This window comes from Nyctibius grandis, chromosome 7 (genome assembly GCF_013368605.1).
Source record: "Nyctibius grandis isolate bNycGra1 chromosome 7, bNycGra1.pri, whole genome shotgun sequence".
NCBI lineage: Eukaryota > Metazoa > Chordata > Aves > Nyctibiiformes > Nyctibiidae > Nyctibius > Nyctibius grandis.
This window is the reverse complement of record NC_090664.1, coordinates 40336608-40362557: the sequence shown is the minus strand read 5'-3', so window position 1 is coordinate 40362557 and position 25950 is coordinate 40336608. Positions and strand designations below refer to the sequence as shown.

Below are 25950 nucleotides of genomic sequence, written 5' to 3'. Positions count from 1 at the left end.
AATATGAGACACAACAATGTACTTCAACACACAGTAATAAGAAAATGAGAGCAACCATTATATAAAATGTATTCTTGGGATGCATTGAGTTAGCAGTGCTATCTAGATTAAATACGTAAAGTGAAAAGTCGTCATTTTAATAAGCTGCTCATTGATACCCCTTTTTGCCATCAGAACATTTTCCGTGCCCTACTTCTGCTGGATCTTTAAAGTCCCAAGGGCGAGTTAAAGCCAGTCGCGGCATTCAGAAATAATTCAGTTAAGATCTACACTGTGCGTTTGTTACCACCATGTATTTTTTTTTTAAAGGAGAGGTGATTTCACAAAGGCAGGTTTCTTTCATTGACACAGTAAAATCCTTGGAGCAGGGATCATATTCTGGGCACTGCTAATCACATTGTTGGCACTCAATAAATAAATAATAACAACAGTAAAGATAATTTACTTTGCTTAACTCCTACTTATTTCTAGTGCTGATTCCCTTGATTTAAGTGATGCTCCTTAGGAATTTTCAGATCCTTTTGGCCTAAGTCCCCTCTGTCTTTCCTGTTGTCTTTCTTCTCAATGTTGCTACTCTCCTCAGTCCAAAAGCCTCTTATTTTCGAGGTGTTGCTGTTTTATTTGCACTTATAGCAGAGGTGTTCGATAAAGCTACACTTCTTTCTGCATTTGGTAAATCTGGTGTATCATACTCCCAAGGGCAGACTTCAGCTCGAGATGCTAAAGGTTGCTGTAAGTAACTACTTGGCTTATGGGAGTCAGATGAACGCACATTTCCCTCAGAAGAGGCATTTTTTTTCTGTTCTGCCAATTTATTGAGGTTTTCCTTTTCTCCTGCTTTCTGGGGTAGCTCCTCCTGCTCCCCAGCACAGGTATTAGGTGCATATCTATTAATATTCTCACACTTCAGCCCAGGGGAGACCTGAGACTTGGAATTCGACTGTTTGTTCTCATTTTCAAAGACCTGCTGCTCTTGTGTCTCCCAAGAAGCTGCCTCCACCTTCTCTGAGCTCTTTTGATTTGACTGTTGATACCCTTCAGATGTCTTCAGCTTATGATGAGACTTCCCCTTTGGCTGGGAAGAGTGGTTTTTCTCTGGCTCTGAGGAAGCAATAGACACATGTTTTTGAACTTTAGAGTCAGAAGGCACAGGACCAGGAGTTTGGTCATATATCTCCCAAGGACAAACTTCTCCTATGTCGAAATTGTCCTTGTGCAGAGACTTACCTGGGCCTGTGTCTGGATTTGCAGGTGTTTGACTAACCCTTTGCTGTTTCATAATTCCAGATTTATGGGTTTTCTTTGTTTCCTCAGAGTGGGTAGAGTTCTTCCGGTGGGAATCCTTATGCTCCCCTTTATCGGAGGCTGAGTGCTTTTTGCTGGCCTCCTTACCCTTCTGCTGAGATTTATGAGTTTTAGTGCTGTCTTCTAGACTTTGTGTCTTACCCGTTAGTCCCAGAGTCTTTTCCTTGGCACTAGCAATAACACTGAGGGATTTTTGTAACACAGATGTTCTTGGATGCAGAGGCTTCTTATCGACACTTAAGTTATGTGCACTTACTGATTTGCACACCAAAGGGACCGATTCAGTGGAGACAGCTTCAACTTTTTCTGGAGCATTTTTGGTCAATTTGTTATCATTCAATGAATCCAGAAGCGAATTCTCAGCAGCTATAACTTCTGTGCTTTCTGTAGTTAAGCTATTTGGTTCTTCTGTTGGATCCCTAACATGATCATAAGTGCTGTGGGACTTTTTTAATGAAAAGACTCTGTTTTTCAAAGTCTCTTCTTTTGGCTTTGCAGAACTTGTGGAATCCTGTGGGTTTTTTCTTGGTGTGCCCATGTTCTTCACAGCACTGTGCTCCATCAGGTCCTTCTCGTCCCTGGAGCACTGTCTGGTGACCGTCTCAGGGATTTCTGTAATACGTCGCATTATCGAGCGCCCCAAGCCCTTTTTAGAGCACCTTTTTTTCTGGAGATGTGGGTTATTAGCAATCATCTTTTTCCTTTTATAGATTTCAAGCTGGGCGTATAGTTTCTTCAACTCATCCTGTAAAGCAAAGTGAATGGCAAAACTAGTACGTACAGAGCAAGTCCAGTCAAACAAGCAGCCTGATGAATGCATTACCCATTGCTCTAAAAATGGCATTAAACTTATTTCACTGTCTTTTCTAATTCTTGAATATGCCACTCCATCAACTTGACTCCCATTTCGTCCACTTTAAAAGTAAGTCAAGCCTTTTGCACAAACACGTTACCTTCCACAGCCGTGCATCATACAGCATGCACAATTCATGTACATTCACACTGTACGTTTCAGATTTCACAATGCTGTGGTGTATGCTTTCCTACTGAACTCTATAGCTATTCTTTATTCTGGGAACATAAGCCCTTTTATCATGTAAGATAGGAAGAAAGTATTTTTTTCTGTTAATCATGTGTTTTTAAAATTTTATGTTATATAGTTATGTATAGTTATGTATATGTTACATACAAATGACTAATCACACTGACACCAAATCCTGTTTGCACTGAGAGATAATTCAAAGAGCCTATGTAACTGATAAACAGCTCTTGCTGTGGATGATTCCTCCTCTTTAGCCTCCAGTATGACTTTTACTACAACTAGTAACGCAGCTTCTCTTCACACTAGTGAATATTTTCCATGAGATATTACATGACCTGATACCACAATCATTGAGAGACCTAAGCTGGCCTGTTTCAGCTGATACCTGCAAAAAAAAAGTCAAATGGACGCAATTCAGAGTTTAGTTGTAGGAAAAAGTGTTGTTCTTGAAAATAAATGCTATTCAAATGAGTTATATATACCCGAATATCTTCAGGATCCAAACTATGTTCACTCCATGCTGAATTGATGCTGCTGTTCAGATAGGATCCAGATCGACCCATATCAAGCTCATCTTCATAAGCTTCTGTAGCTATATCATCTCTTGGGTTATTGCTTGAATGTGAAAACTGCAACAAGTATTCATAAAAAAAGATGTTGCCATCAGTGCAAAAGTTTACTTGAACATCACTGTAAGAGTTTACATCAACACGGCACAATGATCCTTCTATGGATTACATGTGATTTTCTGAACTCAAAACACTAGCTATAGGCATCATTGGCATAAGTAGTGTCCTATAGAATATCAGTATTGTATGGAAGGAACTCTTATTAATGATGCTCAACTTGATAAATCTTAGAGATTTGCATAAGAAAAAAACCCTGCACTTATTTTGATGCTTATCTGAACCTTTTTAAATTCCATTTAAATTAAGCTAGTATGGAAACAGACTTTCAGCCAGTATTTCCAATTAGGCTGCTAAACCCATAAGACTGTATTTTGTATTCCATACTGTTGAATAATCCTGAAGGAAGCAATTCTCCCATTTTAGATCCTAACCCTGAAAAAGAAGAGATGAGGTGGCAAGCAAAAAAGAGGAAAAAAAGGAAACAAATAAAAAAGGAGACAAGTTTATCTCTCCTAAGTTTTAGCAAATGCTCAGATCAAGAGTTGGAGAGAGGTTGTCAGCTATTTATTTATTCATACTGATTCACTCATCTGTCGTTACTATTGTCCACACAGTCATCTGGCCTCAGAACTTTATGAAGAGCTAAACCTTGTGAATCTTCTCTTAATTCCCTGAATTCTTTGTCATGCTGGAAGAAAAATCTGTGTAGTGTTACAGAGATAATAAGCTAAAAATGGAAATGTTATGAGTCAGCTTCAGAAAGGTCAACAAATTTTCTAGGTTAGTCTAGAAAGACATCTTTGAAGACAGGTGATAAAGTATATAAAATGGAAAATAGTAAGATTATTGCTAAAGACCAGAAAAGTAATTTAAAAAAAACAAGGTTATTCAGTATTAAGGCTGCATCGATGTGTCCCCTTGTTATGACTGTTTAATGCATGTATTTGACAGTTACCAGCATACCCTGTTCTGACGCACAGGCAAGAGACAGGAATAGCAGCTTCATTAACCTGAAAGTTGTATCAACTTGAACTGCTCAGTGTCCTTCTTTCATATGTAGTTTTCACATTTACTGTTCTCTCTGACTCTCGACTCCTCGATTAATATTATTGGTCATTTCAAAAGCCATTATAAAACGATTCGCTTTGCCGGGGTACTGTCTGAGAAGAAAGCTCCAATCAAACCCTGTGGACTGGTGCTAGAGGCAGGTGGAGCTGCCTGCGGTGCCCCTGTCCCTGGGGAGACTGACATATTGCCACTTCGCTCCCAGAGCCTGACGGGAGGCATGCTGCAGTGCTCCGAGAGCTTTCTATTCTCTTCCCTGCCTCCTGTCATCCGCCATCTTCTCGTGTCCCACACACACTCATCTTTTTACCCAGCACCGTTTCTGGCTCCATATCATAGGCCACCTCTGTCTCAGTATACAGCATCTGTCCATCCCACGCTCCCTCCTTTTTCAGCCTGTAACAACTGCCCGGTTTAAATCCCAACCTCTCTAACTCATGGCTAGTCCAAGCTCCTCATTCCAGTTTTAATTAGCAGTCCATCCTAGTCTTTCTATCCCCTCACCTAAACTCTTTGTCAGATCTCAGCTAACTCTGGCAGCAGCATGGTCACCCAAGTACTTGAAATAAGCATCGTTAGGCAGGATTCTTTCCTTGTATTAATCACATCAAAAATTTAAGTACTTTAAGCCCCTGAAATTTTGAAAGCTGAAATAAAGAATCTTTGAAAATGTGTAAGAGTTTTTAAAATAAAAAAATATACAGCTTTTTAGGTAACACAGCCAAATTTTACATCTTCCTTTTCTATCAGTTGCTTGCTAATTTTATACAGCATTGCCTCTGCATGACAACATTTATCTTCCCCAGCCTTGGCAAAAGAGACAGGAGACTTGAATACCTTAGGGATCAGAAGTAGCCCAACAGTGACTGTCACAGTTAAGTGAGTGTGTGCAAAGAACAGCATCAGCATCCAGTCAGACTGAAGTCTTGAAGCAAGAATGAATCTGAAAATAGAATTCAGGGTTGTAATTCACTGCCTTTTCTCCAGTGCATTACATTTAACATTTTTAATATTCCTTAGGATTCTTTTCATTGAAAGGCCAAACACAACTGGTTTTGCTCTGTACTGCTTTCATACAGATTAAAAATTACATCCACATGCTTTACTTATACACCACAATTTCAAAACAACTGAGAAAAAAAAAATTAACAAAACAAGCCAAAACAAAATATAAAAAGAAACAACAGACCTTAAAGGATACTGCTTATTCCATCGTTCTCACTCTATTTAGCTGTTTTTTTTGATGGTTTATATTGTCACAGCTTCTTTGGCCTGAACTGAGTTATGGCAGTTTACATACATTAAGGATCTGAATGGATGATTTTAGGTTAAGTAAGCATATGTACTATGATAAATTGCAGCGCACTTCATAAATACAGCATGTCCATAGATCGCAGCTATAGAGTGCGGCTGAGAAGCCACCAAAGGCAGAACTGAAGTGAAATGCATTTTAGTGGGGAGCAGAGAAATGGTCTTGATTGCAGGACCGCCCAGCCCAATACTGGGCCCAATACCAAGGGCCCAAGAGCCTTGCGACTGCTAGGAAATGAGTGGCTGAACCTTCCAAATGAAGCAATTCCTTGCTGAGCTTTCTAAAAGTGCGGTAGAACAAGCGCTGCAGTTAAAGGTAGCTGGGGCATGCTTGGCTTCTCTGCTTTAGTGAGCTCCCAAAGACAGGAACGGTAAGCAGTGCAATGGATGAATTGATGTACCACTGGCTTGTAATTTGCAGGTTTACAAAAATCATTCAGATTGAAATGACATTTGCAACTTATCCAAGTCCACAGATGCACATTTTGCAGAAGCTTTTGTTAACAGAAATAGTCTGGCATGAAACACTGGCTTATACGCCATAATAATACAGTCATCGTTTCTTGTTTAATACTTTGTAAATTAAATGTTTCATGAACACAATAAAATATTATAATTGTTTCTTACAGAGATGTTGCTGTTGAAGCATGCAGGGATATGAGGAGGCTCAGGCCTGAGGTTTAACTAACTGAACCCAACAAGAGAACTATTGAAGATGACATGAGAAACTGCTGGATATAACCAATAACAGAGCGAAAAGTGTACAAAAGTTACAGGCAGTGCTGTGAGGGATGGCAAGGTTCTCCATGTGGTTATGGGGAGTCATTTGAAAGATGGCCAAGATTCACAGGTAACTGAAGGGAGCATTGGGGGCCTTTGGGGAGTAGAACTTGCAAGGTCAGCGGTACCGATGTAACCATATCAGTAACAGGCTGTGATTACCTAGCTAATGATATCAGAAATACCAAATTGGAGTACAGATGTAGCAAAACTGGGACCAACAGGAAAAAAGTAATAAGAGACGAGTTGTTTATTTGGGAGGAGACAAGGACAGAGACGGAGAGGGACTAAGGCTGATGGGGGAAGAACAAGCGTGGAAAGAACGGGCTAGTGACACGTAAGCAAGTTGTCACTGACTGAGCCCTGTACCTGATCACTGCAATATCTCCTATCTTCTCGTTAAATCCTTCTCCTAACGTCTGTGCGATCTCACTCTACACTGTGCATGTGTGTATGGGCAATCCATGACCAAACTTCAGGCTGGACTAGTCAGCATGAGGAAGACCCACATCTGGGAAGACCCAAGGTCTCAGCCCATGACTGCATACGGGGCCCGAAACCCAAAGATGGATATTAGATTGGCTTAAGGACTGTGCTCGTATTTGAAGGACCTGTGAATGTAGTGTGCTTGTGAACCCACACAGGGTGCGTGTTTCATTAGTGAACCTGATCAGCTGCAGAAGAGGAACAGGACCAGGCTGTACGTGTTGGACCTGTGCTGGTCTATGTGGCCAGCCGTGTGACTGCACCCATAGTGGATGTGCTCAGCCTCGCTAGGTCTGCAAATCGAAACAGGAGCAGCCACATCCATCAGACAGGGATGGGAGAAAGCTCCCAGGTCCTGATGCCCTTCTGTGAAGGCTTTTTACTTGTTTTATGCATGAAACCTTGACTGGTTAAGATACCCATGCCACACCCCTGAAAGCAAAATAGCATTTGTAGTAGCAATTCAGTTCTAGCAGAGATGGGGTTTCTATTTGAATGAGATTTTTTCCATATAAATTTTGTTTTTCTCAGTAATACAAGAGAAAGAGCAATGCAGGAATTTAATGCTATGCTGATCTGAAGATAATAAAGAATCCTCTGCTTCTGAAATGGAAATAATAGTTTTAAAGGAAAACAAAATGCAAACAGTTCAAGGTTTCATTTAGTGCTCACATCAATTTTATATGAGCTTCAGGAGTTTTCAGACTGGATGGCTGCCTTGTAATAGTAGGTGTCCTTCAAGGCTCCAGTGCTTTCAAATTCATGACAACTCAGATATGTCATATAAATGAGTCTTATATTTCCGCTCTTTCAGTTACATCCAGAACTTGGCAAGGAAGACAGAAGCAAAAAAAAAAAAAAAAAAAAAAAGCAAGGAAATGTGAACTTCAAAGAGACAGGATTGTGACTTGTGTATACAGAAATGGACACAATCTCAGGAGGGATCATGTACTTCCAGTGCATTTTATTCATTCCTATCTGTAAACAGTACATGATATTTCTTCAACAAACCAGCATGTATCAGTCAGAGGGCAAAGAATCAATACAAAACGTGCATTTTTTTTTTAAAAAGAAGGAAGAACAAAATCAGCAGATCTTAGGCTGAAGGAACAGGATCCTCACTAGGATAAACTGAAAGACCTAATCCTTTTGTGTCTCCTTCATAATGCATGTATTAAAATGCCACATTTTCCCCTTTTCCCCTCTCTTTAATCCAAGATTACTTTCATCTTGTCCTATTGTTAAAAGAAACTTGCAGCCCACATAATAGCTCTTCTAATGCACTGAACTGTATCTTCTAACATGGCCCAAAATACGGTTTAGGAACATTAATTAATGGGGGAAAATTTTGACTGAGAAGCTGTCATTTTGGTTATAATCAATTCAAAAGTATTGTAACTGAATTTTTTATCTATCAGGACTGAAAAGAAAAATGCTTCCACCAAATACAGATTTTAAACATTATTTTTTCAGATGCTTGTGTTAGGGAGTAAAGAAGAAGATTTTGAGAGTATGTGGATGTTGAGATATGAGGTTAGGAGAAGGTCAAGGAAACAAAAAGCTGCAAGCCTGAAAAGTGCAGCAAACTTTGTAACAATGATAGGGGAAAAGAGCACCTGGAAGAAGTAGAGATGAAAGATTTGCTTTGCTGATGTTTACTCAGAAAAAATGATGCCTCGTGGAAGCAAACATCAAGAAAGCAGAGAGACATGTGAGTTCCAAGACAGACCAAGGAACAGAGAAGAGTATTTGAAGACTGTCAACGGAGCGATGCTAAAAAAAAAAAAATCTTAGTTGATAAGGTCTGTCAGGAGGCAAAGGCAGCTGTGAGAATGTTATAAGAAACTCATAAGAATCTCTTACAGCATGAGATGAAATTCATGCTGTCTTCCTATTTTGAATTTTCTGGGACCAATTCATTTTTACAGGATACTCTGCAGGAAAGGCATATATAGTAATTTTCACATAGCTCTGGCAAAGACCCTTATTTATTTCCTACTACTCTAATAATTTACAGGTATGAAAAGGAGAGCTCATTATAAACTTTACAAGAAACACATGCTTTACATTATTGCTACAGCATCATATGCATAACAATTTTTTATGCTAGCACAGAAAACGCTATACTTCATGCACAAACCAGTACAATTACCTTAACATAGAGCTGCACCTTGCCAATCTGTTACACACCAGGAAAAGTTCATGTAAACCAACATTCTTACCTGCTGTTTTTCTAGGGATACAAACCAGTGGGCAGTATGCAGACGACTGAAGACAGACAGTAGTTTTGCTATACCTAATTTATCATATATACTGAACTTTGACCCAAGAACATATCAGCTAGCTATACAGAAACAAACCCTAACTATACAATTAACGAGTTGATTGCACATATTATCAATTCTATGGGAACAGTTTTAAGTTCAGGAATCACTTAATTTGCAGAATTAAATATTTATGAGGCCTTCCATTATGCACCCTACCCCATTCACCCATTTTAAGTTGCACCTTACGAAACTTGAAAGATAGATAGTTAATTACTAGATCTACAGATCACTTGCCTAATTGTATGGAATATAGCAGAGATAATGAGCTCATTGTGAACTGCAACAGCCATATAACGTGGCTCATGAAACGCTGATGGGACTGTCCGCACTGCATAGCAGAGATAAACACCCCACAAGAGGAATAAAAATTCAGCTGTGAGAAGAACAAAAAGAAATAATTTGCAATTAGTTTTATATATGAAAAAGGAAGGAAATCTGAAGTACTATAGTATCTATGTGTATCTATGCAAAGACAGTATACACTCATACATGTATATATGTACACACATAGGCATTCAGACTCTTTTGGATATTGTCACTGCACATGATACATTTGGTTTTCATTTTACACACTTCTTTTTTCCAGATCAGGAACCTTTGCATTCATGGTGTTTCAGTTTTTCAATCGACAAACTTCAAGACAATGTCTAATAATGTGTTCCTTGTTTTTCAATTTGGTACTATAGAAGTTTGACATCACTTAAAATAACAAGTATTTGTATTTGTAGGTCTGGTTCTTGTTATAGAGGCACATACCACTGCTACTACTAGACTACAAGCTTTTTAAGATAACAGTTTCATTTCAAAGGTTTATAACTCAGATATAACAATATATTTTGGGTTAAAAAAATTCCTCTGTTCATGATAGTTAATTCTGCCGGTGCCCATAATATGATGAGTCATTTCTGACGGCCTAATGTAATTGTAACAAATGACGTGTTTCTCTCCGTTAGGAGAAAAATGAGTAAAGGAAGAAAGGAGAAGTAAAGGGTCAGGATCAGCTTAAACTATCCTGCTAGAGCTAACTCATTTGCACCCAGCAGTGCTCTGACTTCAGTTTCCAGTAGACAGTCGGCTGTGACATCATTTTGCTTTCGATACAAATGAAATAATTTCATACTAATCTTGAAAAATCTCTCCTTCCAGAAAAAAAAAACCCACAGCTCTGCCATGTAGCTATAAGTAGAGCTGGCGTGGGTGCCCTTTGCCTTGTAGTCTGGGTTGACGATCCCTGGAAGTGGTTAAGTCTGTCCAGCAATGTGCAATTCCATGGTAGACCCCTGCAATGCTGGCACTGCTCCTGACCAGCTTCAGAAATTGAGTGTGATCCTGTTGTTAGTCATACATTACTTTTGCCTTGTTGAATTTTTGCAACAAATCCACTGACCATTGTATCCCTTTACTTACTGGCTATTCCATTAGTGACACCACTGTACATTCAACTCCGCTGAGAGCAAGTTCATACATTTGAGAGAAAGGGAGGGATGGGATTTAACTCACCTATGTCCAGCCACCAAAAAGTGAGGCATCTAGCTCAGCCCCTGATCCTTGTACTGCCTATCAACAGAGTTGGTCAGCTCTACAGCGCAGGTTGTCACATCTTGACACAACAGTAGGTGCCACGTCTCTCCTTGAATACTGAGAGCACTCTGATGAGTACCCTAATCTAAGCATCTGGATGTTAGATGCTCTGGCAGGTAAGCTAAATCCTACCACACCTCCTCATCTCTGAAATTAATTAAATTGGCTGCTTGAGCTAAAGGAAAGTCCTTTATTAACCTTTTTCTCGGTTTTGTGAATTTCTGTACTTTGTCATTGCATCTTAAATTACCACTCACTATATGTAAAGATCGAAAAAATTACATCTACAGTAAAAAAGACAGTCAAATATAGTACAATAGAAAACTAGTTATTTCTTATACTTCTTTTTGCCAATACATGTTGTTATACTGTAACTAGAACAGGTGACGAGTGACATCACCCTATGGTAGTGATCAGCAAATCATTACTGGTCATTTGCATAAAGACACAAATGTTTGTGAATCCCCATTAGCAACAGATTGAAATAAAACATCTGCATGGGATATCTCATGAGAACAGGTCCCCTGGTTCTTCCCACTTTTAACAGTCCATAACTGCTGTAAATTACATCCATTATAGTGTTATACATTTTGAAACTTCTAATTTTTCTATGAATTTCAGCTAAAATTAATAAGAGACAAGTTTTGATAAAATTATTTCAGTCACACAGATCTCTCTGTGCTCTGGTAAGAGTCCAGTTTGAACAACACTTTGCTGTTTCTTATTTTTATCAGAAATAGATGGCCTAGCTTTAAACCCATCATTTTAATAGAACGTACCCTACATAAACCCAGCAGTTTTACCAGTTACATAAAAACAAACAACTGAAAAGGCATAATCCACTCATGCTGCTATTTTTGTGTTCTTCCTTAACAAAATCCCAACAATAATAAACCTTTTGACTCTTAATAGTTTGACTTGGGACCTTACTGACTGTCAATATGAAAAAAGCATGGTTGGACCAGATGATCCTTGAGGTCCCTTCCAACCTGGTATTCTATGATTCTGTGAAATCTTCTGAGACTCCCACCCAGCATGGTTTCGAGCTTTATAAAAGCATGTACGCAGGTACGTCTTCCCACATCCCCCATATACTCACCGCTTGGGCAAACTGGCTGCTATTTCCATTTCATTCCTAGATAATTAGCTGTGCTACCAGTGGAGCTAACTGTGAAATAATAGGCATGTTCCGCAAAACTACCCACGGCCCATTCTTCTTTCTCTTCCTGAACTGAAGTGAGAGGAGCCCCAAGTCTCTTACTGATTTGAAAAGATCCGTTACAAAGTGCTAACAGAGGCTGAGAGTTTGAAAAAGTTTGGCTTTTAAAGGGATGAAAATACATGTATAAAACTCCATGTGCTGAAGGTATTCCTACTTAAACTAAAGACTGTGGGCCAAATTTTGCTTATTTTTACAAGAAAAAAAATCTGCTCTAAGTTTGAAGATTTACAAGAATTAACTTTTTTTTTTTGTGTACAGATTTGTACACAGGTATCCCAGAGAGCAAATGAATGTGAAAAAGCCACACCTCCATAATAAAAAACAATTTCAGTGAACTGGGGTACGTAGGAATTAAGGCAGCATTTGATCTCCAGATCTGATTAATTCTGAAAATTTCAGTTTTCAGTTTCACAATCATAGTTATAAGGACTTCCTAAGACAAGAGGAGATTTCAAAGCATTAATATACTGGAGCACAACAGTAGTTTGCACCATTTAATGCATAACACTTTTATAAAAGCTTTACATTTAGAGCAGAGTTGGCATTCCTGTCTGCAGATAATAATTAGTGTGACATCTGGTATGCAAAACAAATAGGGAATAGCCTTTAAAGGAGAAGGTAGAATAAGAGAGTTCCTATACTTGCTAAGCCCAATGTTACAATAATTTCATTAGCAATAACAAACAAAACAGACTGATAGAAAACCAATTTATTATCTAAACCACTAATTACACAGCTTAAATGTATCATGTAGAAGCTGTACTTGAAGGGGGAAATCAAGTTCATAAAATTAGCTACAGGCAAAATGGCCTTTTTGGTTTCTCAGTACAAAATAGGGTGACATATTAATGCATTTATTACACCAATGAAAAACACAGATATAACTAATTTCAAATAGATAGACAGATAGACAGACAGATAGACAGATAGATAATGGAGCACATCTAGCCACCACGCAGCAAGATTCTAATGTACCACTCATCTCTGAGGCCTTATTAGTTCTGTCTATGGCACACCAGTGACCGTTTTGTGCCAAATATCTTTAATGATTAAAATCTGTGAGATGCGATACGAGATTTCTGTTTGGCTTGCTGAATAATTTTCCACTAAAAGCCTGGTGTAGAAGAGTGACTTCCTGACCACAACAGGACTATCTTAGCATATTGCAAACCTGCCAAGACCAAACTCAAAGCTCAAAACATGTGATCTTGTTCCTTTAAGTATGATTTATCATAAGGCTTATAAATTATCCCATCTCACTTACTAAGCACAAGAACATGAAATACCTTCTTTCCCACTTCTGAAAAACGATGGAAATGCCTAGGAGAAAGAGCTGTCAACACCTCTCTGGACAGAAAATATGAAGTCAAAAAAATGAAGCATAAAAGAGCTATGAAAAAACTTGCAGTAGCTACTGTACAACAATCCAAACCAGGCATTCAGATTTTGGGTGCAAATCTGTGATAGATAAGAGAGTAAGAAAAGGAAAAATTGCTATAAAGGCATAAAAGGATGTAGATATGAATGGAAGGTAAAAGATGAAAAAAAAATGTGGCCATGTGCACAAATGAATTAATCTTTAAATACCTCTTTTGCTAGTCATTACGTATTTCTTATCCATGTAGGATTTTATCTGGTCTTTGCACTATCTAATCAACCTGCTTAGTTATATCTTTTGGTATTTAAAAACCAAGGTTATTCCCTTTGTTTGCAATGCCCATCATATTTTCAGAAAATGGAGCATTTTGGAACACTTAGCTTGGTCATCCAATACACTGGATCAGACTCATGCCCAAAGCCACTGGCCTGTTACAACTAAGAGTGCACCATGGCTGCTCACTTGGGGTTTGTTTAGGCCATTGTTCATATTCTGCATCTTCTGATAATGAAGGACAATTATGTGTTCACAGTATGTGATACCTATCTGCTCTACAGAGGACAGACTCAGGGCTGGTATTATTGACTCAATCAAACTTCCTCTGAAGATCTGGGTTAATATATTTACTAGGTTTTGCTAAACATGCAGTTGTCTGTGTTGCCAACTATTCTTTCATATTTAAAGCCCTTACAAGGCAAAACCGTGTCCAGAGACAGTCTCTGTGACATTTTCTTTCAGCATCCATTAGCCGAGTTGTGTCATGCCTTGCACAGGCCTGGCGAATGCAGACTGACCCGCTCCCCCCTGTCCAGCCCCCAGTGCAAGTAAATTCCTGTGTTAATCCATATCCTCTCTCATTGCCTGCTCTGCAGATGTCTGTACTTCACCTGACTGCACAGAACTGCAGAGCAAGGTATGATGAACTGAAAGCAGTGGCCAAAGTCACCTTCCTCTCTTTCAAGACTGGGAAAAGTCACTGAGAGCCTCCTCACACTTGAGTGGGTACGGGAAGAGAACACCCACAGGATGACAAATGGAGTAAAGGCAGTAAGGGCATGACACTTCAGGAGAGTTAAGGAAAAATGAATTCAGAAAAGCAAAGATCATATAAGGAAACATGAAAAACCACGAAATAGGAGTTGGAAATCCGTGTTCGGTCGGGGGGCTATGATCTAGTGGCAATCACAGAGACTTGGTGGGACGCCTCGCATGACTGGAATGTGGTCATGGATGGCTATGTCCTGTTCAGGAAAGACAGGCCACTGAGGAGAGGTGGTGGAGTTACTCTTTATGTGAGTGAGCAGCTAGAATGTATTGAGTTCTGTCCAGGGGCGGATCAGGAGCGAGTTGAGAGTTTGTGGGTGCGAATTAAGGGGCAGGCTGGCAGGGGTGATACTGTTGTGGGTGTCTATTACAGGCCACTGGATCAGGATGAGGAGGGTGATGAGGCCTTCTACAGGCAGCTGAGAGCAGTCTCTCAATTACAGGGTCTGGTTGTCATGGGGGATTTCAACTACCCTGATATTTGCTGGGAGGCCTACTCAGCCAGCCATCCTCAGTCCAGGAGGTTCCTCCAGTGCATTGATGATAACTTTCTGATGCAAATGGTGGATGAGCCAACTAGGAGAGGAGCGCTGCTGGATCTGATCCTCACTAACAAGGAGGGTCTGGTTGAAGAGGTGAAGGTTGAGGGCAGCCTTGGTTGTAGTGACCATGAGATGGTAGAGTTCAGGATCTCATGTGGCAGGAACAGAATAGCTAGCAGAATCACAACTCTGGACTTCAGGAGGGCCAACTTTGGCCTTTTCAAGCAATTGCTAGGGGAAATCCCATGGGACAGGGTACTAGAAGGTAAGGGGGCCTAAGATAGTTGGTTAGCATTCAAGGACTGCTTCTTCCGAGCTCAAGATCAGAGCATCCCAACAGGTAGGAAGTCAAGGAAGGGTACCAGGAGACCTGCATGGTTAAACAGGGAACTGCTGGGCAAACTCAAGTGGAAGAAGAGGGTGTACAGATCATGGAAGGAGGGGCTGGCCACTTGGGAGGAATATAAGTCTGTTGTCAGAGGATGTAGGGAGGCAACTAGGAAAGCTAAGGCCTCCTTGGAATTAAACCTTGCAAGAGAGGTCAAGGACAACAGAAAGGGCTTCTTCAAATACATTGCAGGTAAAGCCAACCCTAGAGGCAATGTAGGCCCACTGATGAATGAGGTGGGTGCCCTGGAGACAGAGGATAAAAAGAAGGCGGAGTTACTGAATGCCTTCTTTGCCTCTGTCTATACTGTTGGAGGCTGTCCTGAGGAGCCCCGGACCCCTGAGGCCCCAGAAGAAGTCAGGATAGAGGAGGAATCTGTCTTGGTAGATGAGGGCTGGGTCAGGGACCAATTAAGCAATCTGGACGTCCATACATCCATGGGCCCTGATGGGATGCACCCGCGGGTGCTGAGGGAGCTGGCAGAAGTCATTGCTAGACCACTCTCCATCATCTTTGCTAAGTCGTGGGCAACGGGAGAGGTGCCTGAGGACTGGAGGAAAGCGAATGTCACTCCAGTCTTCAAAAAGGGCAAGAAGGAGAACCCGGGTAACTATAGACCGGTCAGCCTCACCTCCATCCCCGGAAAGGTGATGGAACAACTTGTCCTTGGTGCTGTCTCTAGGCACATCAAGGATAGGGGGATCATTAGGGGCACTCAGCATGGCTTCACCAAGGGGAAGTCATGCTTAAAGAACTTGATAGCCTTTTATGAGGACGTAACCCGGTGGATAGATGATGGTAAAGCTGTGGATGTGGTCTATCTTGATTTCAGTAAAGCGTTTGACACGGTCTCCCACAGCATCCTCGCAGCTAAACTGGGGAAGTGTGGTCTGGATGATCGGGTAGTGAGGTGGATTGTGAACTGGCTGAAGGAAAGAAGCCAGAGAGTGGTGGTCAATGGGACAGAGTCCAGTTGGAGGTCTGTGTCTAGCAGAGTCCCTCAAGGGTTGGTTCTGGGACCAGTTCTATTCAATATACTCATTAATGACTTGGATGAGGGATTAGAGTGCGCTGTCAGCAAGTTCGCTGATGACACAAAACTGGGAGGAGTGGCTGATGCGCCGGAAGGCTGCACAGCCATTCAGAGGGACCTGGACAGGCTGGAGAGTTGGGCGGGGAGAAATTTAATGAAATATAACAAGGGCAAGTGTAGAGTCCTGCATCTGGGCAAGAACAACCCCATGTACCAGTACAAGTTGGGGACAGACCTGTTGGAGAGCAGCGTAGGGGAAAGGGACCTGGGGGTCCTAGTGGACAACAGGATGACCATGAGCCAGCAGTGTGCCCTTGTGGCCAAGAAGGCCAATGGCATCCTGGGGTGTATTAGAAGGCGTGTGGTTAGCAGGTCGAGAGAGGTTCTCCTCCCCCTCTACTCTGCCCTGGTGAGGCCGCATCTGGAATATTGTGTCCAGTTCTGGGCCCCTCAGTTCAAGAAGGACAGGGAACTGCTAGAGAGAGTCCAGCGCAGAGCCACGAAGATGATTAAGGGAGTGGAACATCTCCCTTATGAGGAGAGGCTGAGGGAGCTGGGTCTCTTTAGCTTAGAGAAGAGGAGACTGAGGGGTGACCTCATTAATGTTTATAAATATGTAAAGGGCAAGTGTCATGAGGATGGAGCCAGGCTCTTCTCAGTGACATCCCTTGACAGGACAAGGGGCAATGGGTGCAAGCTGGAACACAGGAGGTTCCACATAAATATGAGGAAAAACTTCTTTACGGTGAGGGTGACCGAACACTGGAACAGGCTGCCCAGAGAGGTTGTGGAGTCTCCTTCTCTGGAGACATTCAAAACCCGCCTGGACGCGTTCCTGTGTGATATGGTCTAGGCAATCCTGCCCCGGCAGGGGGATTGGACTAGATGATCTTTCGAGGTCCCTTCCAATCCCTAACATTCTGTGATTCTGTGATTCTGTGATATGAAGCAGGATTTCTGAACATGGCTTACACACCAACTCTTCTTAGAGGCCTTAGGAAAGTACTTCATCCTTACTTCTACAGCTTTGCTGTCTCTAAGAATTGGACAGCACTAAAATAAAAATACCACATATGAAGCCTTAATTTACTCTTTTTTGCATATATAATCTTCAGCTAACTATATAATTTCTTAAGAGACTAGACTCATTTAATGCATGTGACAGAGCAATTCCAGAGATAAATCAAGGTTGGCTAATGAAGAAAGCTCTGTAATTTGTTGCAAATGACATTTAGATGTCTAGTGAATGAGAGAAACGACTGCAGGGAGAAAAAAGCAGTCTTGTGCACATGCACAACTGAGTTCTAACTTTGTACCTCAAGCTCTTGTGCATGTGAAAAAAGTCCCCACTCAAGTCCAGCTTCGCAGAGATGATCACAAAGAGCATTTCTCTTCTATTTGGGTGCCAATCTTGGCATTTTTGCTGCGATTTGCAGCAGAACTAAGCACACAGGGCTGTATTTGTAGCCAGTGAGACCATAGATAACATGTTATATATAGATTTGACTAAGTTCTGTAACTGAGCCAAAGGCATTGCAAAATGGGCACCCAGATTAAATGGACCATATAACCCTAATCTCATTGTGCCTCAGCTCTGGCTGTGTAAAATGGGGATAATGCCACCCTGTCACTGCAAGATGACAGCGGAAATAAATTTACCCATATTTGTGAACAGCTTAAATCCTAAACTGTGAGTTTCCTTCCCGCCATGGTCAGGAAAGGAAAGTGACTTATTTCAGGCTGTCCTGGTTGCTTCTCAGCCCTCCTACCCTGCCAGAAATGCCTTTCTCCTATGCTTCCTCAGGCCAGCCTCTCGGTGTCCTCGATTGCTCCTGTGTTACCAGTCAGCGCAGTCTCTTTCTGCCTCACTGTGTCCAATCTCCCACCTGGAGAGTTACACCATGTCATAGGAGAAGATTTTTTCTTCAACTGAAAGGATTTTCATATATTTCAACGAACTGTGATTACATGTGTAAGTCTTTAGTGTTGAGTTACTGCTAGTAAATTATAAATTACCAGAGGTTTATCTGTCTCTCTCACCATATCTCAGCATCATTTTAATCAGCTAGGCACAGCAATAGAGAGACCTATCTGTGAATTAATGGTGCCAAATCCTGACTTTTTTTCTACCAGAACTTCCATGGCGTGTGGCTGTGCAAGGCTGAAAGAAGAGCACGGGTCCATGGGCTGGTGGGGGGCACAGCATGCTCAGTCCCCCGCACAGCCACAAGTCTGCCTTGCAGGTCCACTCGAAGTAACACAAGGGACACGCTGACCCACAGTCTACGGGCCCCATGGCTTGAAGGTGACCTAGAGATGGCTTTTGCTGGCAATGGAGACATATCCACTGACTTGAGTGTGAGCAACATGCCTAGGAGTCTCCCTGCATGGAACATATGCCAGCGCTCAGGTCTACAGTTTCCAAGAACTCCCCTCATTTCTGCACTTCTCTTAGCCTTTATACTCATGCATTTTATTCCTTCCGCTACACAGATGTGCTATCCTGCCTCATTCCTGACATAGTTCACTGCTCTTCTGTCTCCATGTGCCCCATTATCCTCTTCACTTGTGTGTGGATGAAAGGGGGAGAACAGAGTCAGAGAGATCTACCACCAGCAGCTGAAAGCAAGCTGAGTGTGGAACCTCTTCTCTCACTTCTTAAAGAGGACGCAAGAAAATTCCAATAGTATCCAAAGTACCTAAAGGGCTGGAAAGACTTGGAGCAATACAAGAAGTGGATTCAAAAATGGGTGGTGCAAAGACAAGAGGAAGTCAGAGCATCTTCCAGCCTCTCCCAAAGCCATCTTCTCCTATGGGTGGCTTGCAGCAGAATCTGAATATGGCATTTACCAATATATAAACATGCGGCTTAAGGTAACCCAAATATGGTTTCCTTAGCAGAAGTACTTCATAGAAATGGTGCCTAAATAAAGGCTATGGGATTTCACCTGTGATGTAGCAGATACCAAGAAAAAGCAACATTACTGGAGGGGGTAATGCAACCCAAACTGCTCAGCCTGGGGATTCCAGCTAGTTTTGAGAAAGGAAAACAGAAAAATGTTGGCTGGTCATTGTTAAAAAAAACCCAACCGTTTGTTTTTTTTTAAAAGTTCTATTCTCCATCATCCTTGAGCGTGTTTTATTTTAAAATAAATTGGTAGAAACAGTTAATCTGAGATGAGTGAATTGTCCCACTTGATTTAGTCTCTTTTCATAGAGGGGACATTCTGCGCCACTCACCATCTTTGTTGCTCTTCCCTATACTTTTTCAGATTTACCATATCCTAGAGACGAGGGACACAAACTGCACACAGTGTTGGCAGGAAAGGGACAGAGGTCCTTCGTAAATCGGGGTTCTTTTCCTGTTTCTGCTGCTAACATTTTATACAGCCCTGGTCTTATCACTTAGAGTAGGCTTTTCATGAGTGATCAGTGTTTTTACATGATACATTTTCTGAATATCTAATGTGAGAAATGAAGCCAGATCCTCATCAGTGCTGAATTCTAACAAGTACCTCCTGGTTGTGCTTTCTGCACAGATGCGGCTATAAACAGCGCTCTGAAAAACCAATCCCTAGATGTCTCAAGACAGACGCTCAAAATGGATAGCTACTGTTGACAATTTTGGCTTTAATCTTTGTACATCGATGCTAAGGAGAACACGGCTTAAAAATGCCCATTTGGAAACAAATAGTTCTTTATTCATTGCATGCTCTGAACACCACACCCCGAATATGGCATAGGGCCACATCAAATGGGGGTAACAAAAAGAAATAACAATCACTCATTCGCTGAATGCAGCAGAGGGCCTATAGAAAATGTAATAAAGGGCCTCGTAAGGCTGTGTTACAATGCCCTAGCTCAAAACTGTACGGGCAGTCTGTCAGAGCCTGTCCTGGCAACTCACACCCTCTTTAGATGCAAAGATTATATATGCTAAATATCAACAAACGAACAGTGGGAGGGAGTTCTTTGGGCACAGCCTGAAATACTTACTTTGTTCCTTTTCCTGGCTGAGGGGATGCAGCAATCATAACGCAGCCTTGTGTCTGAAATCCTCTTGATGCCCAGGACCCAAAGCCTGACCCACCGATTAGTGGGCTATGGCAGCAGCTCAGGCCAGCTGCGTGGGAGCAGCCCAGCTCCTGCCAGCCGGGAATCAACCAGTGCTGGGGAAAGATATCTCCCTGCACTTAGTTAATACCTGCCATTCGCTTCTGGTTTAAACAAAAAACATTGAAAAACACACAGAGAATGCATGGGGGGATTTTTAAAAACTAGACTTCAAATCCTATCCAAGCTGGGAAACCCTGGTCCTGCTGAAGTCAGGGACATCTATCTGCCAAGATTGCACCTCTGCTTTTACTTGTGTTTGTGCATGCATGGTTTATCTCTCTGCTTCCCTTTCTCTCCTGCCTGGGGCTTTGTTCATTAAACTTATTATTTTGCTTTTTTAAATCAGTTTCTAGGAAGTTCTTTTAAATCCTGTGCTGGTATCTGTTTCACTTATAGGATTTTTTCCTCGGGATAAAGAACAATAGTTTGATTTGTGACACTGTGAGCCCTTAGGTATCACAAGTTTATCACTTTTTTTTTTTCAAACTTGGAATCCAGCTGTGACAGGTAGAGATATAGAATATATTCAGGCCATAGGAAAAAGGCTTTGTGGGTGAGCGTTTTCAAGCCCTTAGGTCTTTCTCTAAAATATCAGATCGTCAACCATGCCATGGCTTATCAATGAGACAGATGCCCCTACCTTGAAAGTGATGCAGAAATGAACACAAAGGAAATAAATGAATCTAGGCAAGTGACAAATAAGCTACCCACAAGTATCCAACCTCAAGGAAAATGCATACTAACTTAAATTACATTATGTAGATAAAATAAGATTTACTGAATGCTAGTTTTTCTCATCAGCGTATCACAGAGTACAGAGGCAATGCTAGAAATGGTGACAATCTTTGTGTCCAAGTCCCCACTTCTCTCAGAGAGAGCATCCTCTTAAACTTAATGGAAATGTAAATATAAAACATTCACTGCAATAAAAGTCTCCGGAGATAGAGCCTAAGTAGCATGATTAGTATGGAAAATGCTTCATAAATCCTAACTCCAATAACCTCTGATAGCATAAAGGATTCATCTCATTACAACTGTCTAACAGAGCCTTGTTAATTCTCACTTCACTAATCTGTGACCTTGAAAATTCCCTCTCCACATTTCAGTAAAGCATTGACAGCCGAGTGAAACAGGGAGGTATTCCAGCAAGGGCTACAGGTGACGGAATATATTCCAAAACACTCACTAGTTTTATATAAAATACTGTGCCTGACTAAATTAAATTAAATAACACGCCTTCCATAAATTATCGTCCAGCATTTAATTTTAGCATTTTAAATCAAATATCATACTCTATCAATTAATTTATCACATAGAATCATTTGCAAGGCTGCTCCCAGTAATTATAGGACTAAAAGGGGTTCTGCATTATGGGTATTTCTCCTGACATATCTCTGAGACGACATATCTAATTTTGGAACTAGTTTCTACTGGCTGTAAGCTTTTCAGACTGCTATTAACAATAAAAATATTGAAGTGCATACACACACACACATACATATAGACACAGACGTTAGTACAGACTTGTAGGCGTACATCGCCTGGTATCACTAATGTGGCTGCATAGTTTACTGAAGACTTGCAGAAACATAACTCTGCTTATAAGGTAGTTTGGGTAAGAAGGCAAAATGATAGAACATAAGAAATTCTGCACAATTTTTTTCAGGCTCGAGAGCTCGCTTTGACCCTCCTGCCCTTGAGTGTATTTTGAAAAACATTAAAAAATCCCTCTAAATGTAAATACACCTTAAAAATGATCCATGTTTTTTCCAACACTAGGCAGACAGCAACTTAACGTAATTTCTTACCAAAAAGGGACTACTGTTCATAATTAGGTATTAAGATCTGAGCTGTTAATCACTTCACTACCATAGCTATAAAATCCAGAGAATAAAAACATTTGTTTGCCATTATGCAACCACCACCACCACCAAAGTTTTAATAAAACTACACTGTATTACTGGCTGTGGAATGCAGTAAAATTTTGATGCAAAATGGACTAGTGCAGATGACATCATCAACTGTTCCACATTTAATTCTCTTTTTTTATTAATTTTTCATCATACCTGGCAATAGTACTAATCCATTACTGCAACGTATAATTATATTTTATTAGGATAGCCCTCCAAAATGCCTCAAATTGAGACACATTTCAAAACATACTCCTTTATACTCCTCTCCATGTGCTTTACCAGCGAGCACGTTGACACATGGGCTACCAGTGTGCCTGACCACCTCTGAGATCCTACATGAAGGAGAGGAGCAGAGCAGAGGGGCAGCTTGCAGCCATGGAAAGTCCTTGGTGAAGCTGGCAGCAGTGATTTGCCCTTTAAAACTGCTGTGCGTTACCATATGCTGGCTTTCTGTACATTACCCTCAGAGAAAACACTCCTCATACCCCCAGGCTGCTTCAATCCATGCCGTCTGCACTCGCCTGTGGAGGAGCCACCATTACCTCTCCCTAATCCTCAGCAGCGAAGCTCTGTCAGTGGGATGTCCACGGGGGAAGCAGGGAAAGGGCAGAAAGGTAAGAATTTACTTCAGATTTCAAAACACTGATGTATTTGAGATAGTGGGTGGCACCACCTGGGCTGTACTAGAAACAACGGCTCTAGGTGCAGAAGCACTGAAGCTGTCCAGCTATCGGGAGAAAGCACATTACACAGTATAACTGAACCCTGGCGTGGGGAATCCATTGTTTGTTATAAAATTAAGGAAACAAAAATGTGTCGTTTTTTCTCCTCAATATGAGCTCTGCAGGGTGTCATTTTTTTAGCTCCTGCCTATCCCATGCATTGAGAGCAGATCTAACATATACGTTAAATTGGGATGTTTGATGCACATTTCCTATTTTCATTTTTTTATTTTTAGTATCAAAGTAATTTCACATTACTTTGATACTGATTTCTGTAAGGTTATGAAAGAGTGCTCTTGCACGTTCTTTCCCTCCTCACACACAAGAGCTTGCCCAGTTCTGTGGTGCAGAAGCAAAGCACTTCTGTTATTCTAATCACAATTTCTCACTTTAATAGTGTAGAAGAGCACGATATCTTCTGCCTTGAAAGATGAAATTTCTTGAGCACCCATCACTTTGTTACTACAATCCAAGTTACAAACCTTTGAAAGTCATAAAAGTCTCAGTATATTTTAAATGTTTTACTTCTCAGCCCATTTAAAAACCATATATGCCAATATTTCATTCCCCTAGAAGCTTTTCACGTGATGTTACGCAGTCTGACAAAACTTTAACATATTCTAAAAGAAGAAAAGTGAAAAGGCAACCAATCTTTATTTTAGAAATTAAAAGATAAGCTAGAAAATGAACATACCAACAGCCATCATGTAATCCCAGCGGTCTATGAGGCACATGTTGAAGATCAGGTGGTCAGATGTTTGCCCTTGGCCAATGAGCGGAATGTTTCTCTCCAAATTTTGGGTTATTGCAGAAGTCCAGCCAATGAGAAACCAAAAGACTATCAGGAGAATAACAGCCAGCATCCTCATCACTCGCCCACCTGTCATGTATGGAATACGCTGAGCAGTTCGAGACAGGAATACCTTCAAAACCCTGAAAAATTCAGACAGTGCAGAATTAAAAAGAGCACTAGCTGTGTCGCAGGACTTAGAATTTCATTTTATTTCACCGTCAGATTATTGAAAAAAATTATCCACATTCTTTCCCCTGACAGTATGTACAAGAGTGAAATTTGAAACATTACTTTCATATTCATCGTATTTAAACGGAACTGATTGCTGCCCAGAGAGTGCTACACAGCAATAACAGAAAATATTAGCTATGCTTATGTTAGAGACGTGCATTCACATGCTGTGTTGTCAAGCTGTTTTGTACCTTCCAGCTCCCTGTGGAAGACTTCTGTCTTTGGAAAAGGGAAGGTCATTTCCATAAAACAGCAACCATGTGTGTAAGATTTCATTTCGTTTTGATGCTGGCAGTCTGCTCGTCCCCAATCAAACTATTTCCAGAGAAAAAATTAACACTTGGATATTTTTCCCATTGAGTTTGATGCTTCGAGACAATACTTTACACCTCATAGAAATAACTGTGAAAGGCACTTTGCTAATTAAGTGTGTTCTGACTTGTTTAGAGGCAACATCATGTTTTTCAAGCTGGGACAAAACCATCATAAGAAAAGCCACATCATATGTCAGGCACATATACCATGTTAACAGCCATTGAAAATGGAGCATTCACTTTAAAAGTATTTGTACTTACTGTTGGGATATGTTTATTCCTGCCAAGAACTGTTCAAGGAAATCTCATCTGCATTTTCTACCCATCACCACCTGCTAAAGCAGAAAAAGGTCCTGATGGGAGCATGAGGGCAACGAAAATTTGAGGAAACTGGCTCAGGAAGAGGGAGTAGTTTGACTCTTCACACAGCACAGAATATCTCTTTGTGTTGCCTGCGGCATGGGATCTGACAGAAGCATCTAATCTTCTCCTGGTGTCTTCCTACAAGAAGAGGAGGCTGCAGGGGCTGCTGCTGCCACTGCAGTGCTCCTGCCTTGACCCTGCCAAGTTACTAAGGCTGGGCAGCGAGGAAAGGCTATCACAGAAGTTTTCATGTACCCAAACCTTTAGAAGTGGATGGGCTGACGTTTAAAGGCGTTTTTAGAGATTGGGGTGAGGAGCCTTTCAAAGTGAAGAGGTGAGCTGTTTCAGTGATTTTGTCCTCAAAACCACGGTCATTCCTGATTCCTGAGCATGAGCATGTCCAGTGAATACTCTTGATATCCATGAAGGGACAAATTATCACTGAGGTTTAGGGAACTCGAATTTTTTCAGAAAGTTGGGGTTTAAATGTTCTTCTCAGCTCTCAAGTCTTTCCAGTGTACCAAGCATCCAGCCACCTCCCAAGCCATTCCACAGCCAAGCCCACCTTTTCAGCAAAAGAAAAATATCACACTCCAGATTAATATTTATGCTTATATTTGTCTAAGAGAAGGCAGAAGCAACTGGCATTGCCTCTCAAACAAATAATAGAGCAGTGTCTTTTAAGGCAGAAGCAAAAAAGCTTTTCCACATCCATAAAAATGAATCATCATTTGACTACAAACACAGCCTTCACAGCGTGCATTAGGTGAAGCCAGAGATCTCAATGTGTTCAACATTATTCAGCTGTTTACCTCCTCACAGTTACTCCACAGGGAGTCACAGGTTTTGATCTTTCCATGTTTGATAGATGTTCTGCTCTCCCTTTACAGATGCTAAGTGTTTTATGTTGGAAGCAGCTTCCCAAAGACTTCAGGCAGGACAGACAGACAACTCCACAGCGGCAAGGCAGGCAACTCCCTCTGCACTGCTCAGCCGCACCACTACTGTTCCAGGGCAGCACTGGTAAATCCTCTTTTTTAGAACACTAGAAGTCAATAAGCAAAGACTTTCCTCCTCCCTGTTGTGAATGCAAGTCAATACTTAGCTTCTTTGAAGAGAAGGAAAAGGTATTCTTTTTGTAACGAACTGGAAAACACCATCTTTTCACAGCTATAGTTTGCCATTTGTGCCATTGCGCATATTTATGAAGCTTTAAGAATTGGAGAAATCGTACAAACCAGATGAGAACTACTAGAAACTTTTCTTCTCTTTGTTTTTTGGCTCTTCAAAGTCAATTCTTGGTGATTCTACTGAAAGCCAACACATGAGCTTTTTCTGGACTAATTTTTTTCTGGTAGTAGCTCA

At 41.1% G+C, this 25950-nt stretch overlaps 1 protein-coding gene across 1 annotated transcript in view; it reads right to left on the bottom strand.

The window, feature by feature from the left end:
• Positions 1-595: 595 nt before the first annotated feature.
• The window catches only part of GPR158 (G protein-coupled receptor 158), a 226568-nt gene continuing 201213 nt past the window's right edge, over positions 596-25950 (bottom strand). Inside the window, exons 7-11 of the mRNA XM_068405457.1 lie at positions 23579-23817; positions 9180-9318; positions 4879-4984; positions 2830-2976; positions 596-2050 (exon numbers count right to left, since the gene is read on the bottom strand). Coding sequence (XP_068261558.1) covers positions 596-2050; positions 2830-2976; positions 4879-4984; positions 9180-9318; positions 23579-23817 — 2086 coding nt within the window. The remainder of the gene's footprint in view (positions 2051-2829; positions 2977-4878; positions 4985-9179; positions 9319-23578; positions 23818-25950) is intronic.